General features: G+C 54.7%; 5 protein-coding genes across 5 annotated transcripts; 2 read left to right on the plus strand and 3 right to left on the minus strand.

The window, feature by feature from the left end:
* Nucleotides 1-6: 6 nt before the first annotated feature.
* CAOG_06694 (hypothetical protein) lies at nucleotides 7-6,667 on the minus strand. Its single transcript, XM_004344265.2, has 2 exons — nucleotides 4,515-6,667; nucleotides 7-4,396 (listed from the first exon to the last, which is right to left on the minus strand). Exons 1-2 carry the CDS (start codon nucleotides 6,297-6,299, stop codon nucleotides 122-124), a joined length of 6,060 nt encoding a protein of 2,019 aa, XP_004344315.2. The 5' UTR covers nucleotides 6,300-6,667; the 3' UTR covers nucleotides 7-121.
* Nucleotides 6,668-7,566: 899 nt separating this feature from the next.
* CAOG_06695 (hypothetical protein) lies at nucleotides 7,567-10,198 on the plus strand (the record flags this gene model as incomplete). The annotated part of the gene is made up of 4 exons (XM_004344266.2): nucleotides 7,567-7,685; nucleotides 7,770-7,897; nucleotides 7,989-8,807; nucleotides 8,937-10,198. 4 exons carry the CDS (start codon nucleotides 7,567-7,569, stop codon nucleotides 10,088-10,090), a joined length of 2,220 nt encoding a protein of 739 aa, XP_004344316.1. The 3' UTR covers nucleotides 10,091-10,198.
* A 150-nt stretch (nucleotides 10,199-10,348) lies between these two features.
* CAOG_06696 (tyrosyl-tRNA synthetase) lies at nucleotides 10,349-12,098 on the plus strand (the record flags this gene model as incomplete). The annotated part of the gene is made up of 3 exons (XM_004344267.1): nucleotides 10,349-10,539; nucleotides 10,660-10,910; nucleotides 11,038-12,098. The coding sequence occupies 3 exons, from the start codon at nucleotides 10,349-10,351 to the stop codon at nucleotides 12,096-12,098; spliced, it is 1,503 nt and encodes a 500-aa protein (XP_004344317.1).
* A 63-nt stretch (nucleotides 12,099-12,161) lies between these two features.
* Nucleotides 12,162-14,893, minus strand: CAOG_06697 (G-protein signaling regulator). The gene is made up of 7 exons (XM_004344268.2): nucleotides 14,797-14,893; nucleotides 14,497-14,596; nucleotides 13,785-13,936; nucleotides 13,416-13,691; nucleotides 13,139-13,326; nucleotides 12,903-13,016; nucleotides 12,162-12,801 (listed from the first exon to the last, which is right to left on the minus strand). The coding sequence occupies exons 1-7, from the start codon at nucleotides 14,854-14,856 to the stop codon at nucleotides 12,390-12,392; spliced, it is 1,302 nt and encodes a 433-aa protein (XP_004344318.2). The 5' UTR covers nucleotides 14,857-14,893; the 3' UTR covers nucleotides 12,162-12,389.
* A 135-nt stretch (nucleotides 14,894-15,028) lies between these two features.
* CAOG_06698 (hypothetical protein) lies at nucleotides 15,029-16,147 on the minus strand. The gene is made up of 2 exons (XM_004344269.2): nucleotides 15,944-16,147; nucleotides 15,029-15,774 (listed from the first exon to the last, which is right to left on the minus strand). The coding sequence occupies exons 1-2, from the start codon at nucleotides 16,085-16,087 to the stop codon at nucleotides 15,175-15,177; spliced, it is 744 nt and encodes a 247-aa protein (XP_004344319.1). The 5' UTR covers nucleotides 16,088-16,147; the 3' UTR covers nucleotides 15,029-15,174.
* Nucleotides 16,148-16,281: the final 134 nt, after the last annotated feature.

A 16,281-nucleotide genomic window follows, 5' to 3' on the forward strand; every position in this document is an offset into this window, starting at 1 on the left:
CCACTTCCATGTTTTAATAGGTTTTATTGGTTTTGTGTATTAGTTGTTGTTAACAAAAGAAAATGAGCATAATTCCAGCTTCGTAACTTGGCAGCGTCCACTCTATCGAGGGAAAGGCCGCTCAGTTCGCTGGAGCTAACAGTGCGGGAATCTGAGGGGCGATCTGAGCATCCACGAGCAAGGCTGACTGTGGGATGTCTGTACTCGAGGGCTCTTCCTCTTCTTCCGCTTCTTCCTCGTACGTCTGATTGACAAAATCATAGCTCAGCAAATCCAGCATTGAGGGGCGTGAAGCGGGATTGCGTTGCAAACACGACCTCAAGAAATGCCCAGTGGATTCTTGGCAGCTCTCCGGCCACGCTGGCATCTCCTCCGTTGAGGCGATTGCGTACATCAGCGAGAACTGGTTGTCGGTACCGAATTCTTGCGTCCAAGGCGATTGTGCCGAGACCATCTCGATGATGCAGCAGCCGACCGACCACACGTCGCTGGCAAAACAGTCGGAGCTCGCGCCCTTGATGACCTCTGGCGCGAGGAAGGCTGCGGTTCCACGTGCTTCTCGAAGCTCGTCGTGTGAAATGTTCGGGTCGGTCACGCGAACAGCCGAGCCGAAATCGGCAATCTTGAGCACCATCTGATCGTCGGAAAGAAGAAGATTGGTGCCTTTCAAGTCGCGATGTGCAACGGCCATGCTGTGCAAGTAAGCCATTCCTTCCACGAGTTGCCGTGCAAGAAAGCCGGCGCTCGAGTCCGTGAGCTTGCCCATCCGCTGTAGAAGGGACGTGACCGTTCCACCAGCCATGAGCTCCATGATGACACGCACGTGATTTCCGTCCTGCTGAGTGCCGTAGAAGGAAACGACATTGGGATGCACCAGACCGGCGAGAATGGTGATTTCTTGCATGACCTGCATCATGACTTTCTCTTCTTCTTCGTGAGTGTTGCGTGCGTAGGTCATTTGCTTCATGGCCACAAGGGCGATGCGACTGGGTTGATGTGCAGCTTTCCCGCCGGCTTCCATCCGATCCAGCGGAATGGCGGCCATGAAACATGTGGAAAAGGCACCTGTGCCAAGAACGCCCTTCTTGATGGGAGCCACGCCGAGTGAAATCACAGAACGAAGCTCGTTTGCCGTGTTTTCGTCAATATCCGTCAGCGGCGTATCACGCTCTTGCACGTCGGAACCACTATTGCTGGAGGCTGCTTCCAGAGCAGCTTCGCCCTGAGCGGCGCCTGCGACAAGCTCGTGTTGGCCTTCGATCCGTGCTGGCCCTTCAAGCACCTCGCCAGTAGCCACTTTCAGCATTGCTGCCACGTCGGGGACAAGTTCGCTCTGTCGCTGGTCATGGAGAACCAGTTCCTCCTGGAGGCTATCGAATGGAAGAAAGCTGCCCGAGGACTTGGTTTTGGCCGCAAATGCTTGCTTTTCCATCTCCCAGGTGGCATCGGGGGTAGGAAAGGATTGACGGCGCTCGGGCTTGGCAGGAGGCGCGAGCGCGTCGCTGGTGCCAAAACCGAGTTGAATGTTGTTCTGGCGCTCTCGCGAAGGGACGGGAAACTGCCAATCCTCTTGATCATAGTCCAACTGAAATTCCACATGGTACGGCGGGGGCCCGGACATGCTGGTGCGAGCGTGATATTCTTGCTCCAACCTGGCTCGGGTCTCTTCGGCTTCCTCTTGCAAGTTTTCATCAAAGCTCTGCATATTCCGCGATCGGGGTGAGGGAGGCGGTGGCTGCGACTTGGATCGCATGTTCTGGAACTGCTTGACTCGCAGCAGAGAGCTGGACGCGCCCCAGTAGGACTCGCCTCCTGGAAGAGTTGACATGGGCTGGTTTTCCGGCCCAGCGCGCGACGAGCTCGATGGTGGCGTGTCAGATTCCAGGGTAGCAAACTCGCCCGCAAAAGTAAGCCCGGCGAACTCAACATCCCGTTCGGCAAGTGAAAGAGCATGGGCCAGTTGCACGGCCTCGTACTCTTCGCCAGTGGCCTTGGCGTCAGTCTGCAGTTTCTCTCCACGCAGGTTGATCCAGGACGACGGCAACAGCGGATGGCGGTGGAGGCGCGAGTGAGAATTTTCGCCAGTGCCTGCCCAGCCCGGTTCGGCGTTGCGGAGCTCGCGAACAGTTTGATCGAAAGCATCGAAAGGCTTTTCAAATTCCAACCACAAGTTCTTGCGGCGAATGGATGCTTGCAAAACGGCTCGCATGCGTCGGCAGTTCTCGGGCAGCGGAGAAATGAGTTCGTACGCTTGGCAGATGAATTGGCGAGCTTGCTGTCGGACTGTCGCGTGATTGTGCTCGAGGGCGACAGCAATGTGACAGACAATTTCAATCAGATTCAAGCTGTCCTTGCCAGCAGAGACAGGGAGGGGGGCCACGAATTCCTCCGAAGAAGCGGCTGCTTGAGAATACGTTTGAAAGCGTTGGAAGAAGAGGTCCCATCGCTTCAGCTCTGTGTCGTTGAGCACATCGCTGGCGTGTCGACCCGCTGTGGCGATCACAAATGCGTCGCGGAATTCTGCCATGAGCCGCAAAAGAACAGAGAGTTGGCCGAGCCACAGTTTGTACGAGCGACCAGACACGTCAATGCTGGGGACCCTGAAGGAATTTGCCGAGCTGGCTCCCGCTTGAGTGGCGAGAGCAAGCGAAAGCGAAGTGATTGGCGGTGCGAAAAGCTCCACGGGAGTTTCAAAGCCGGGGTGCACCGGCTGCTGGAGCGTCTGCTGCTGTTGCTGCTGCTGCTGCTGTTGTTGTTGTTGTTGTTGTTGTTGCTGCTGCTGCTGATGGGTGGCGGTTGATTGTGGAGCAATGGGCTGTTGCTGAACAACAGAAATCATAATGCAGCACACAATAAACGGAACGCCGTGCCGAGGATCGCATGAAATGTCCATGATCGCGTCCATCGACCGATTGCTGATGCGCGGTCGGGCGTCGCTGCATTTGAGGATGATCAGGTTTATGAGTTGCCAGGTGTCGTGCAGCACTGAAACGCCCTCCAGAGCCGGAAGAAGCACGATGAAAAGAGTGCGCGTGAGCGCCAGCATGGCATAGTAAACCCTCAGGACGGGATCGCCTGCCGAGTACGTTGCGATTGCCACGAGCACTTCAAGCACGCAATGTTCCAAGGCTGCGGGGGCGACGACCTCTGGGGCAAGTGCTGATGCTGCATGTTTGATGAGCGCGTCGGGGTCGGCCGCCCAGGCCTCAAGGCGACAGAGCGCAATTTCACGGGCTTCCCAGGTCTTGGCGAAAAGGCAGCGGACGAGCCGCTGACCAAACAACGCGCTCCATTGCCGAGCAAACTCTGTCATCGAGGGAGGGATTTCGTCATCAATGTCGGGCAGCGTACCTGTGCGCAGAGTCTGGTACCGAACCAACGTCGGCAAGTGGCTCACAGAAGGAATGCCTGGATAGACTGTGACCGAAGAGTTGCTGCTCTTCAACGAGGAGGATGCGCCACTCGAGCCTGAAGCCGTTTGGGAGCTGGACGAAGCGGATGCGCCCATCGCTTCGAGACGGGGCTGTTGGTACTTGGGCGTCATTTTCGACCGCGGCTGACTTGTTGTTTTCTGCTGGTGTGCTTGCTCGGGCGTGGACAAGACGGAAGTCGACGTGGAAGAAGCAGGAGATGGCGTCGCGGAATTGCCGCCGCTGATCGTCCGTGTCAGTGGTGGATGGCCAGCAGGGGATGGGGTCGAAGCCGCCTCGTTGCCACTGCTACTGCTGCTGGCCTCGTCGCTCGCCGTGTTGCCAGATTTCGTTGGAGTAGCGCGTTCCAGACGAGCTTGGGGCGCATTGCTCTCCTCTTGAGCTTGCTCGAGCTGCACCTTGCCACGTTGGACAAAGGCCGGCGAACGATACCAGTCCGATCGGCAGAATGGGCAGACGACCACATCCGAGCGCCGTGTTAGGTCAATCGCCCAAACAGTCATGCAGTGTGTGTGCAGCACATTGCCACAGCCATTACGACACCAGGTGAAATCTTCAGCCTCGTTGAACTCTGCCAAACAAATGGCGCAAGTCGTCTCAACTTGACTGGATGACTGGATGAGCGCTTTTTGAGGGTGGCTGTTGGCATTGTGCGTCGTTGCTTTGTTATTCTCGGCAGATCGCGAAGAGCGAGCAGGAGGTGCTGGAGATGTCTTGGAATTCATCGGACGATGACTGCTGCTGCTGCTGACGGTTGGTTGGTGCGAGTCGCTCCCAGGCAAAGCGCCGTCAGCAATGGCATTTGCAGCGGACGATGGCTGCTGGAACACGCTGAGTAGCGTATCAACCTCGTATTGCTTCAAAGGTTTGTCAGCGAGCAGCACAGGATTGGTGAGCGAAACGCCAAGAACGCGTGTCAGCACAAATAGCAAATGGATGCAATGAGGCTTCCCACAAGTGCAAGTCTGTGTGTTCAGAACATAAAAGAAACAGGCAACGTCGCAGTGAGTAACACAACGGGAGTGTGCACAACCCTGCTGCGCAATCAAAAAACCAAATACCAAAAAAAAAATCAACACCTACCTGAGCACCAATGACCACTTTAAAGGGGGTTTGGTCCTGTTGCACATTGAACGAGTTGGGACCGTTCTGCCGGAGCAGATAGAGCTTGACTGCTCGCAGTCGCTTGACACGAGCTTGAATGTCCAGCAAAGTCAACCCGTGGGCGCATTTCTTGGTTGACGGAAGTGCAGCGCTCAACTGGGCGGCGGGCTGATCGGCATTGACGCCGGAAGGATCTGCAGCTGCTTGGCCGGCAGTATCAGCACGCGAATCATCGGAAGCCAGGCTTCGTTGAGGAGCAGGAGGCGTGAATGGCGGAGAGAGAGTCGAATCGAGGCTGGACGAGATCGACATGGTCGACACGTCAGCGCTGTAGCTCGGGGATCCGATGGAGAGCGTGCTTTCGTCGCTGCTGAGATGCTCTGCGTCAAGAGTGGAGGTTCGAGATACAGCGACGGGCAACGTTGGTTGCTGCACCACGCTCTCCGGCTCCACCTCGATTGTTGGGATGCCTCTGAGTGAGGGAGCAGACGCTTCTGCAGGTTCAGCATGTGTTGTTGGTACATCCGATGGCGGTACAACGAACTCGAGAAGTTGTGGTTTGGAAACCGGCTCGTCTGTGGCCTCTCGATTGCCGTCCACAAACTCCTGCTCTTGGTCCGTTCCAGCTGCATCCTGTTGTTCGGTGTCAATGTTGACTTGTTTGAACGATGCGTCTGACCCGATGGTGAGACGCCCCTGGCCTGCAGACAATGAAGGAGTGGTGCTCGGGCGCCGAGGCGAGGAGTTGTTTGGCGAAACCACTCCTGCTGCTGCTGATCGATTGTCGCGAGACCCAGTGATTTGCTTGAACGCGGCAGTGTTCCCAAGAGAGTGGCTTCGTCGAGAAGCGGATGCTGCTGACGAGTTGGTGTGAAGGCCGAGCTGTTGCAATTGTTGCGACTGCGGTGATTCCTGCTCGCTCCTGGGTCGTGTCTGAGGCACCCTGGCGGTGCCCAGTGGAGGTGCGGGTGGTGAGGATGCCGACGCGGAGGGCAAATGGCTATCGCTGTTGGAGGCATGAAGTGCAGGAGCAGAATTGGCCGAGCGTGCTTGCGAAGCGTTCGTGACGGACAGCGACCGAGAATGGGCGGATTGAACCCTGCTTGGCCTGTATTTCGCTTCCGCAACTCCGCTCGGGACTCGCCTCTGAGAGGGCAAAGACGCAGCAGTCGCGCCCGATCGAAGGGGTGCCGACGGCGAGCCATCGGAAGACTTTTCAGTCGAGGAAGCGTCGGGTACCGACTCGCGTCGCGGCGCGTGCCCGCGTGCTGTTGGGGATGCCCCAGCCACCGCAGGAGATGTTTGTGCGCTAGATGAATTCGACGCTGCAGCACCAGCTGAGGTGGTTCGAGCAGGTGCGGACGGGACGTCACTTGTTGTCGACCGCAACGAACGGGATTGTGTTTGGGTCTGCTCCGGATTGCCGGATGAGTCTGACGAGGACGCTGGAGATGACGATGATGGAGGTGGTGGCGGCGACGTCAAAGAGGACGACGGCGAGGGCAAGCGGTTGGGATTGTTCGAGGCTCGGTCGCGGGTGTGCGATGCTGGTTTCACAAACGGCAGCGCTCCTGCGGCCTGCATGGCATGCTGCTTTTGCTGCTGCACATGATGGCCATCAGTAACATTAGCAGCAGCAGTAGCAGCAGCACCAGGAACATGATGGGCCTGGTGACTGGGTCCTGATGTCATGGATGCCATGGGTTGGGATTGGCTGCGCAGAGAGCGAGACCGCGCGGCGCTCGCTGCAGCCATCGCAACCATGGTCTGTGGCGTGTGGCCGTGAGCAACCACTGAGCGCTCTGTTGTCTGCTGTTGCTGCTGTTGGGACTGCGGCGGGCTCTGGTGCTGGCTGAGCGCGGTGGTCGGCGTCCGTGGCAGACGCTTGACAGGGGCAATGGAAGCTGCAGCAACGGCAGTGGCAGACGAAGAAGCGACTCTGCGCCCGCTCCCTTCGGCCCTGGCATGAGCAGTGTGGTTGGCATTAACAGCAGTATTAGTGCTCGTCTTAGACGTGGCACGAGCGCGGCCGGCGGCGTGGCTTGGCTCAGCCCTGGCTCGCGTCGCATTGGAAGAATCCGAAGCACTTGGAGCGCAGTCGCCGCTGGGAAGTGGCTCGTTCACGGCTACCGCTGCTTCTGCTGCTGCTTCTGTGGTCATGCCAGGCGCTAGTGAGTGACTGTCTGCATGGGTTTGAGCTGTAGAAGTCGGGGACTCGGTCGCACTTGACTCGGTCGTCGTCGTCGGAACTATCATTGTCGTTACGTTTGGGTGGGTTTTGAGTGCGTGGCAGCGCCTTCAACCCGGCAGCCGCACAAGCGAACAGAAGCAGAAAGAAGGAGGCCGAGATGGCGGGTTGTCCCTTGCTATCGGGACGTGCTCCAGAGCAGAGAGAGAGACCTCAAACCAAGCAAATGGAGAAAAGAAAGAAGAAAAAAAAGTTAATCCAAATCAAAAAAAAAAAAAAAAAAAAACCGCCAAATGGAAAAGAAAAAAAAATCAAAGAGTGGGGATCAGCAAGCTCGTGTGTCAAAAGAGCGTGAATCAAGCACCTGGGGGGAAATTGAAGGCGAGCAGTGAATGTGGAACAGCCAACAAGAGACCAACAAGAGAGGGATAGAGAGAAAGAGAAAGAGAGAAAAAAGAAAGAAGAAGGCAAGCAAAGTGAAACGATTGCTTCAGCTTTTTGAATTTTGAAAATGAGCGCGCTGCCACCACGCTGCCACTCGCATCAACCTCCTCTTTGGTCACTGGTGGCAGATCCATCTGATGATGGAAGTTAGAGCGAACCGATGGCGGATGAGGCCAGCCACAGAAGGGAAACGGTGATCGAACGAGGCGACAAGTGGAGAAAAACAAAAACAAAAGCGCGCGAAAGAGCGTGAGTTTTGGAACAACCCAATGACCTCATCCATCGCATCGTACTCCTGTTCCGCTCCAGAGTGCATTAAAATGCAGAACTTTGTTTTTGGTTGTGAGAACACAAAACATGTCCCGAACATGAACAGACAGGGCGCAGTCATTGTTCAGTATGCGAGTCCCTTCAAAGCGCACGCAGCCAATGCGATGGTTTATGATTGCAGCGCTGTGCTTGCTCATAGCAGCAGTCACGAGCTCTGCTAAATCACACGAGCGCGTCGATCAACTCGTGTAAGGCAGTTGTTTATCATCATCGGGGGGCTTGAAATCTACGTTTGGTCTCAAACTCACTGAGAATGGTGGTGCTTGGAGCAGACAGCAATCGGTGCTGTGCCAGCTCGGAGGCGACCGAGCCGGAGCCCTTGCCGCAATGGAAGCCGCCTATGCACTTCAGCCACTGCATGCTGGAGTCGTCCTGCGCCTTGCACGCGCGCTCGAAGCAGGTGCGGCACGGCAACGACGAGACGTTCTCCATCCCCAACGCTACTTACTTTGACTCACTAATCCGCCTGACTGGAACACTATGATTGACAGATCAGCAAGTTGCGCGCGCTCTGACCATTGTAACACAGGCATTGGAGCAGGAGAGACCGGCCGAGCCAAGCGCAAAGGAAGCCAAACTCTATGCCGATCTCGAGGCACTCAAGACCAATCTCGCTCAAAAGGTCCTGCTGGCTCAGCCCAGCGCAACAAGCAAGACAAGCCGAGATGCCCCAATGTCGGCCACGGGCTGGCAAGCTGCGTCGGCGGCTGACCTTTTGGGCAATCGGACGACGCTCGAGACGGAATCTTGGGCGCACGTCTGGGCCACGCCCGTTTTGCGTGATTCTGGCAACATGGCACTGCATCATGCTCTGGTGTTGTTGGCGGAAGGTGCCACTGCCCCTTTTGCAGCCCCTCACGCGCGCGGTGGGAAGGCGCGGCGAATTCGATTGCTCGTTTCGCCTGCTTCGGGAGAACTCGTCTTCCCAACTCCAAACGCTGCACGCATTGAGGCTGGCAAAGTTCTGCTTACTGCGCTTCGGCGGAACGTCCACCTGCTGGACCGCAGCTTTGCCAGTCGACACCACAATTCCGCTGCAGCGGTGCTGCTCTCCACGCCCGAAAGCGCGTTTCAGTTTGACACGTCGTTCGATGCAAATGCTGGAATAAGATCACCATGTCTGAATATTCGACAACTGGATATTCGGCTGCACGAGGATGCCGTTGGACATGCGCAAGCCTCGCATATTGTGCCTCGCTCCCACCTAACTTTACTCGCCGGCCTCCAACAAACGCTGGAAGGGGACTCGTCCAGCATGCAAGTGTTTCTAACAGACCCACGGCCTGGAGCTGGGCCAATTCATCTTCCAGGTGTGTGCATTGGGACTTTTGTGGTGGGATGATTGAGTTCTAACTTTTGTCCTTGTCTCTCATCGCTTTGCTGGGCTGGTGGTTGAACCCACATCACATCCTTGCTCTTGAAATTGTATTGACTCACAGGTTGGGACGACACCAATGTTCCATCGGCGTTTCGGTTGGAGCCAGGAGCTTTTCTGATCTTTCCATCTTTCGTTCGGCATCACATGCTCGCTCATCACCAGCAGGACGCCTCTGCTCGTCGCGTTTTTGTCGAAATCGGCATTGAATTGGAGGCGCAGCGATGTCCCGACTTTATTCCTGCCGATGATCGCCTCAGCACTGGCGCTGTCACGCTGCAGTATTTGTGGGGTACGCCAATGTACTCGTCGTCGATAGTCCCACTCTTAAACCAACTCGGACCAAGCCAGCATCCTCTACTCGAATCGCTCACAGCCACGATTCGACAGCTGGCAAACTCGACTCCCAGCGTTCGTAAGAGCAACAAGGGCGGATGGCAGTCTTCGGCCAAGCTGTTTGACAGCTTTGCAGCCAACTCTGCGGTGCAGGCCCTTCGACGACTGGTTTACGCTGGCGCGTATCGATGGCTACAAGCGCAAGCCTCTCAGGGCATGCTCTTCCCAGAGTTTACTCAAACCAGCAATGCACATGAATGGGTGGAAATGCCGGCATTGCTCGTGGATGGCAAGGACCCTCGAATCAGTCACCCGACCTTGTGTGGCGACGTGCACATTGAGGTGGTCCATTCGTGGGCGGGCATCAACAAGGCTGGAGACTCCAATTCGCCGCACATTCATCCAGGAGCACTCCTATCAGGAGTCTTCTATGTGGCAACGCCAACGGCTCCCCCGACCTATGTAGAGTTTATCGATCCGCGATCCGGTGCGTCAATGCTCCCGGACATTGATCAGACCCAGATTCCTGTCGACTTTAGCCCTGAGGCTGCGCTTGCGGAGGCCGCGGCTAAAGTTGTATCAGTGTCGTCGCAGCAGACCTCAGACGCGTTGAGTCCACCTCCACCTACAGCCCGCGGAGGATTTGCAAGTAGTCGCGTGTTTGGTGCTGGCGCCACTCACGCAGCGGCCTCGTTGCCTGGCCGGCTGATTTTGTTTCCAGCGTGGCTGGAGCATTTCGTTGCTCCCTTTGGCGGTTCTTTGCAGGACGAAGACCGCATTATTGTCAGCTTCAACGTGCTTGTGCACCATACCGTACAGGAGTGTACCCAGGCTGGCCTATTGCTGCATCTTCCAAAGCATCATCTTGCCGAGCAAGTTTGAACAAGCGTGTTGCTGATGCCGCATTCAAGTCGAGCAATCATATCTGTCGTTTCTAGCTTTTTGTGCATTTTGAATCAGTGGTAGTGGAGAGAGAGAGGAGGGGGGGGGCAAGGAAAGCTCGTTGGCAATGATGATCCGAAAATCACTTCTTAAATCCACACCTTCCGAAATAAAGTCACTACCAGCTTTCACCAGTTTGGACCATCCCAAAAAAAATTCTGACACTTTCTTCTGAGCCGCTCAGTCCCGAACCTGAACATGCTCGTTGCCAGTCGCAGCAGCAGCCGACCTGTCTTGGCTTTGGCTTTGAGCGCTGGACGCCGAGCGGCTCACTCTGCCGCAGCTTCTTCTGCTCCAATCCTCGCCACAAGTCTGGCTTCTTCTACTGCGCCTGGTCCCTGCGCGCTGACCGAGTTGCAGTGGCGCGGACTGCTCCATGCACACACGAGGTACAGCATCGAATTGAGTTTTTCCCGCCATATCTGCTCCGATCTTTACTTTGCTCAATCTCCATGCTTTTTTCTGCTTGTTTGTTTGCGTTCAAACCAATCCTGTCATTGGCGTGGCAGCTCGTTCGAGGGACTGGCTGCGACGCTGCGATCGCCCAATCGCGCTTGCCTCTACGCCGGGTTTGATCCGACTGCGGACAGTCTGCATGCGGGAAACCTGCTCGTGCTGATGGGCATGCTGCACTTCCACCGCGCAGGGCATCAAGTCATTGCGCTGGTCGGCGGTGCGACTGGCCAGGTCGGCGATCCCAGCGGCCGCCAGACCGAGCGATCCATGCTCGCAGTCAACACTGTCGCAAGCAACGCGGCTGGTCTTTGACAATGCTACGAGTATTTTTGGCGTGCTGCCCGAGACTAGTAGTCGTAGTAGTCGGAGTAGTACTGCTGCTGCTGCTGATGCTGCTGCTGCTGCTGCTGATGCTGCTGCTGCTTCGTCAGGCTCCCCTACCAGCAGCCCAAAACCCGTCACCGTCGTCAACAACTTGGACTGGTATGCTCCAATGAACGTGCTAGAGTTTGTACGCGATGTCGGCCAGCACTTTCGCATGACTACGATGCTGGGCAAGGAGTCGGTGAAAAGTCGTCTGCAACCCCAAAGTACATCGGCAAGCGGCACGGAGCCAGCGGGGATGAGCTTCACCGAGTTTACCTATCAGCTGTTCCAGGCGTACGATTATTACCAGCTGCACGAGCGCAACCAGTGCCGGCTGCAGCTTGGAGGGAGTGACCAATGGGGCAACATTACAGCCGGCTGCGATCTGATCCGCAAGGTGACTGGGAAGGAGGCGCATGGCGTCACCATGCCACTCGTAACTACGTCGACGGGCGAAAAGTTTGGCAAGAGCATGGGCAACGCTGTTTGGATGGACGCCGCCAAAACAACGCCGTTCGAATGGTACCAATTCTTTTTGCGCTCGGAAGACAGTCAAGCGGAGCGCTACTTGCGCTACTACACCTTCCTGTCCTTGGATGAGATTACCGATATTGCTCGCCGTCACGCGGAAGCTCCGAACAAGCGGATTGCGCAGACAGCGCTGGCAGACCAAGTCACCCTCTTGGTGCATGGTCGCGAAGGTCTGGCGGAGGCGCATCGCTCCACCAAGTTGCTCTATCACCGAGGAGGAAGTGGCAGCGGAAGTCCCAACTCTACCAACAGCAACGAGGTCCAAGCAACCGATTCGTCCAACAGCCCTTTCGAGCTGACTAGCGCCGAGGTGGCGGCACTGCTATCGGCGCAAACGCCCAGCATCAACGTATCGCGCTCCGAGCTGGGTCAGCTCTTGCTGATTGACGCACTGGTGCGGCTGGGGCTGACTCCTTCCAAATCAGAGGCGAAAAAGCTCATTCGCAACGGAGGCGTCTCCGTCAACTCGGTCAAGTCAGTCAACGAGCGCGATGTGCTGGGTGAGAACCACGCGTTGAAAGACAGCAATGCCACGTTGTTGCGGGTTGGGAAGCGCGCGCACGGTTTGGTACTATGGGAAGCAGCTGCAATTTGAGCATAAGTGTTTGCGTTTGTTTTTGGTGGTTGTTCTTGTTGATGATGATGTTTTTGGTGGTTGTTGTTTGTACTTGCATGTAGTTTATTCAATTTCAAAAGCATAAACCGCACTACGCAACCCTAGACTTGTGACGGGGGAAACAAGCCAGAATCAGAGTGCAAACACACCAGAACCAAGAAAAAATTAAACAGGGGGAGAAAACTGAATCGACAAAACATAAAAACTGAACACGTTGCTTTTTTTCGGGTGCAGCTCTACTGACAACCCGAAAGAGAACAGGAGAGCTTGTTACGACGAAGCGGCAGACTTGATCAGATTCTGGTAGACATCCGAACGCAAAAAGCGTGGGTACGAATCCTTCGCCATCAGGTTGAAAATGTGCGCCTGAGCTTCGTCGAACGAATCGTAGCCAGGATTGTCCATATTGCGCGTGGTGATTTCACGCGTGGCCGCGTCGAGGTTGACCTCGTGCGGCGCGTTCGGCGCAATGTAGTTGTCGTACAACACCTTGGCCTCGTGCTTGACAGCCGAGGGCTTGACACGTTGAAGGGTGCGAATTGCTTGCCAGAAGCTAATGTTCTCATCCGAAAACTCCTTCTTGAGGTACTGCTGGAACAGCGCCAAGCCGGGAGGATCGTTGAGCAGCTCCATAAGTGCAATGCCCCAGCGCTTGGCGGACATGACGGAAGGTTCGATGCGGCTGTAGAAGGAAGAGTGGGGAAGAAACGTGCAGCAGTGAGCATCTGAGGAACACAAGAAGCATTGTTTGAGCGTGGCATGGTGAGGAGCAAAACTCCCTACTTTTTGTCGCTCGTGTCCCATGTCGTGGTGTCATCGGTAATCCAGGGGTTGGAAGGCTCCATCGAAGTGATGAATGGATCGTACGGCGCGTAGACTTCACACCGCGAGACCAATCTAAGACAACAACAACCAAAAAAACCAAGAAAAAACCGAAAAAAAAAAACAATATCAGAAACTGACTACTTTTTGCCTTGTTCTTGTTGCTGTTGTTGTTGTTGCCTCGCCAAGCCACCTACCCTTCTCCGGCAAGAGAAACCTTGATCTTGGGACGTGCAATTGCAGACTTGAGCTGGGTGACAGTCTCTTGCAACGCTGCCAACTGAACGGCCTCGAGCTGGGCGGGCGACTTTGTCTTGTTGCTTTCACTGGCCGTGCTGGCGAAAGCTTTTCGGGGGTCGACCTCGCGGTGATCGGGAGTGTCCGGCTGTAATTTCATCGCAACACAGGGGTGAATGATGAGATCACCATTGCTCTATCGCACAGCAAAGCAGGTGGGAGCGATGGCACACATACCGGAGGACGGTGAATGCGCCAGAAGGCATACTCTTGGCTGTCAAACACTTGACGCTCCTTCTTGGTGCGATGACGAGAAGACTTGACCTGCTCCTCAGCCTGCATGAGAACAAACTCCCAGCGGTTGCTCAGGCGGCGCTGGAGCGAGGCAATCGCCTCCAGCTCGTAGTCCACGAGCTGGTACTTTTTCTTCTCTCGCAACTTGCGCTTGATCAGGTAGACGGCGTACTCAAAGTCGGACGGCTCCCACATTTGAGACGGCCAGAAGTAAGGGGTCTGAAACACAAAGTCCAAGCTTCTTGGGTGAGTGCAAGAGAGGGCGACCGACACACACACACACACTCACACACACAGAAAAAAAGGACAAACCTGGAAGCGGCATTGGCTGGAATCGTCCTTGAAGCTGGAAGAGTCGACGGGGAAGATGTAGCCAATACGATGGAGCATGCGAGCAAAGCGAATCGCCTCGTCGCGGTCAAAGAACTTGTAATTGCGCATGAGCCATTCAATGCAATCGGTGCCTAGATTGTTTTCAAGTGACGAGTTCAACGGTGAGTGTTTTGCTGTCGTCACTCACTGTGTGTGTTGTGTGTTGTGTGATTGAGAGTGAATGAATGAGGTGTTTTTTCAAGCGGGGGTCGCTCCTGCTCTCCAACGCCGCCTCGTCCGTCAGTGTTAGTATTCATTGCATGCTGGGCTGGTGTTCACTGCACACAGCCTGAGTTCACATCACAGCACAGCACGGCACTCGGTTCGAAACCAAAAATAAATAATCAAAAAAATAAGCAAACACTTCCAAAAAATAAGCAATTTCGAACCGCAATGCTCGAGTTTTGACGACAAGATGCAGGACGACAGTCGATGTGAGACGACAGAGTCGAAATCATCATCATCGCTTTAGTAGCTGCATTAGAACAAAGGGGAAGAAGGGGAACAGGACGGGGGAAAGGGGGAAGAAGAGCGGCACCAATTCGATCTCACAACCGAAAAAAAAAAAAAAAAAAAGCAATGGAAGATTGGGAAACCATTGAGGTTTGACTTGCGTGTCTCTGTGTGTGAAGGGGGGAAGGGGGCGCCTTACCAGTGAAGACCGAGGCAATGGTCGAGCCGAGCAGCGAGCTCTTAAAGTCGTAGATCGGAACACCGTCTGTCGCCGACATCAACGCCACAGTCGATTCAATCTGATGTTGCAGAAAATAAAAATAAAAAAAAAGCAGGCTAATGTTAGATTGTCCAACACAACAGCAACAAGCAGCAGCCAGTCGGACTTGACCGAAGCGAGAGAGAGACGAGAGACGAGAGAGAAGCACAGGGCCCCTCAAACGAGATGAGAGGTTGAGAATGCGACAATGGGAGCGACGGATGGGAGAGAAAAACCGACCTTGCGAAAGCGCTTCAGGCGAGCCTTGTCGACGGGATCGTCCTTGTCGTCGTTCGGCATGGTTTTGTAGAGGAGAAGAAAATGAAAATAAAAAAAAGAAGAATGATGAATGATGAGCGCAGGTGAAGTTGAAATGCCAGTTGAAACCAAAATGCGTTGAAATTGAACGAAGCATAGGAAGTTGATCACGACTCAAGCAACCTTGCAACTCGCATTGGACAAATAGACATGGTTGATAATTTAATACTCTTTTCTATTTACTGTACATTAGAAATACAACTACAACGGTGTTAGCGAATAACAGCTGAAGTGACTTTTTGTGTGTTTCATGGTTCATTTCTCCATAAACCTTTTTCTTCTTCTTCTTCTTCTTCGTCTTCACTGCACAATCGGTGCGCGACGCCATGCCTGTTCCAAGGAGGAATTCTTTCGCCCAGTGGTCTTTGTGCTCTTGACGGCATTCTTTTGCTGGCGCGAGAAGATGCGCGAAATCAGACGCTTGAGTGCGCTCTGCTTCTCCTTGGACAGCTCGGCGCGCGCGGCAGCCAAAATGCGACGATCGCGCTCACGAATGCGGCGGACCAACTGGTGGAAGCACTGCTCGATATTGATGCGCAAGGCAGCAGACGATTCGTAAAAGTCGCAGCCGTGGCGTTTGGCAAGCGCTTGGCCCTCAATCATGGTGACGACACGGTTGGCCTCGAGATCGCACTTGTTCGCGACCAGCACGATGGGGAGATCGACTGGCGTGTCGCCTCCGTTTCGGCGGATTTGCTCAATGAGGCGCGGAATTTGACGGAAGGAATCGCGGTTGGTGATCGAGTAGACGAGCACAAAGCCGTGTCCCTGACGCATGTACTGGTCCTTCATCACTGAAAACTCCTCTTGTCCGGCAGTGTCGAGAATGTCCAATCGAGCAACCTCTCCGTCAACGTGGCATTGGTGGCGGTACGAGTCTTCGATCGTGGGATCGTAATCCTGAGGAAGAAGAAAAGAACGGAAAAAACGGAAGAAGAAAAAAAAAAAACGCCAAAGTGAATCAAAAACGCTCGCGCAATCTCCATTCTCCGTTGGACCTCTGTTTCACCGTTCGCCCCCCCCCCCCCAGTGATGCAGCCACAAACTGCGACCAAGCAATTCAACTTACATAATCAAAGCTGTTGCTGATGAGTTGGATGGTGATGCAGCTCTTGCCGACGCCGCCCTCGCCCATCACGACAATCTTGGTGTCTTGGATCGAGGTTCGTCGCTGTTGCTTTGTGGCAGCTGCAATGGAAGAGATGGAAGCCATGGCGTATGTGTGTGTGTGTGTGTGCGTGTTGTATGTCTCTTTTAAAACAAAAGATGAAACGAAATGAAGAGTGAAGCAGAACAGCATAGGAAAAATTTGGCTTAAAAAAGACGCTGAGGCTATTTTGGGCGTCGACGTCGGCAAAACCGATTTTTGTTCTTCAATGGAAAGCTGCTCAATCTGAAAATGCAGCA

Source organism: Capsaspora owczarzaki, assembly GCF_000151315.2.
Source record: "Capsaspora owczarzaki ATCC 30864 unplaced genomic scaffold supercont2.12, whole genome shotgun sequence".
NCBI classification, from domain to species: Eukaryota; class Filasterea; order Ministeriida; family Capsasporidae; genus Capsaspora; species Capsaspora owczarzaki.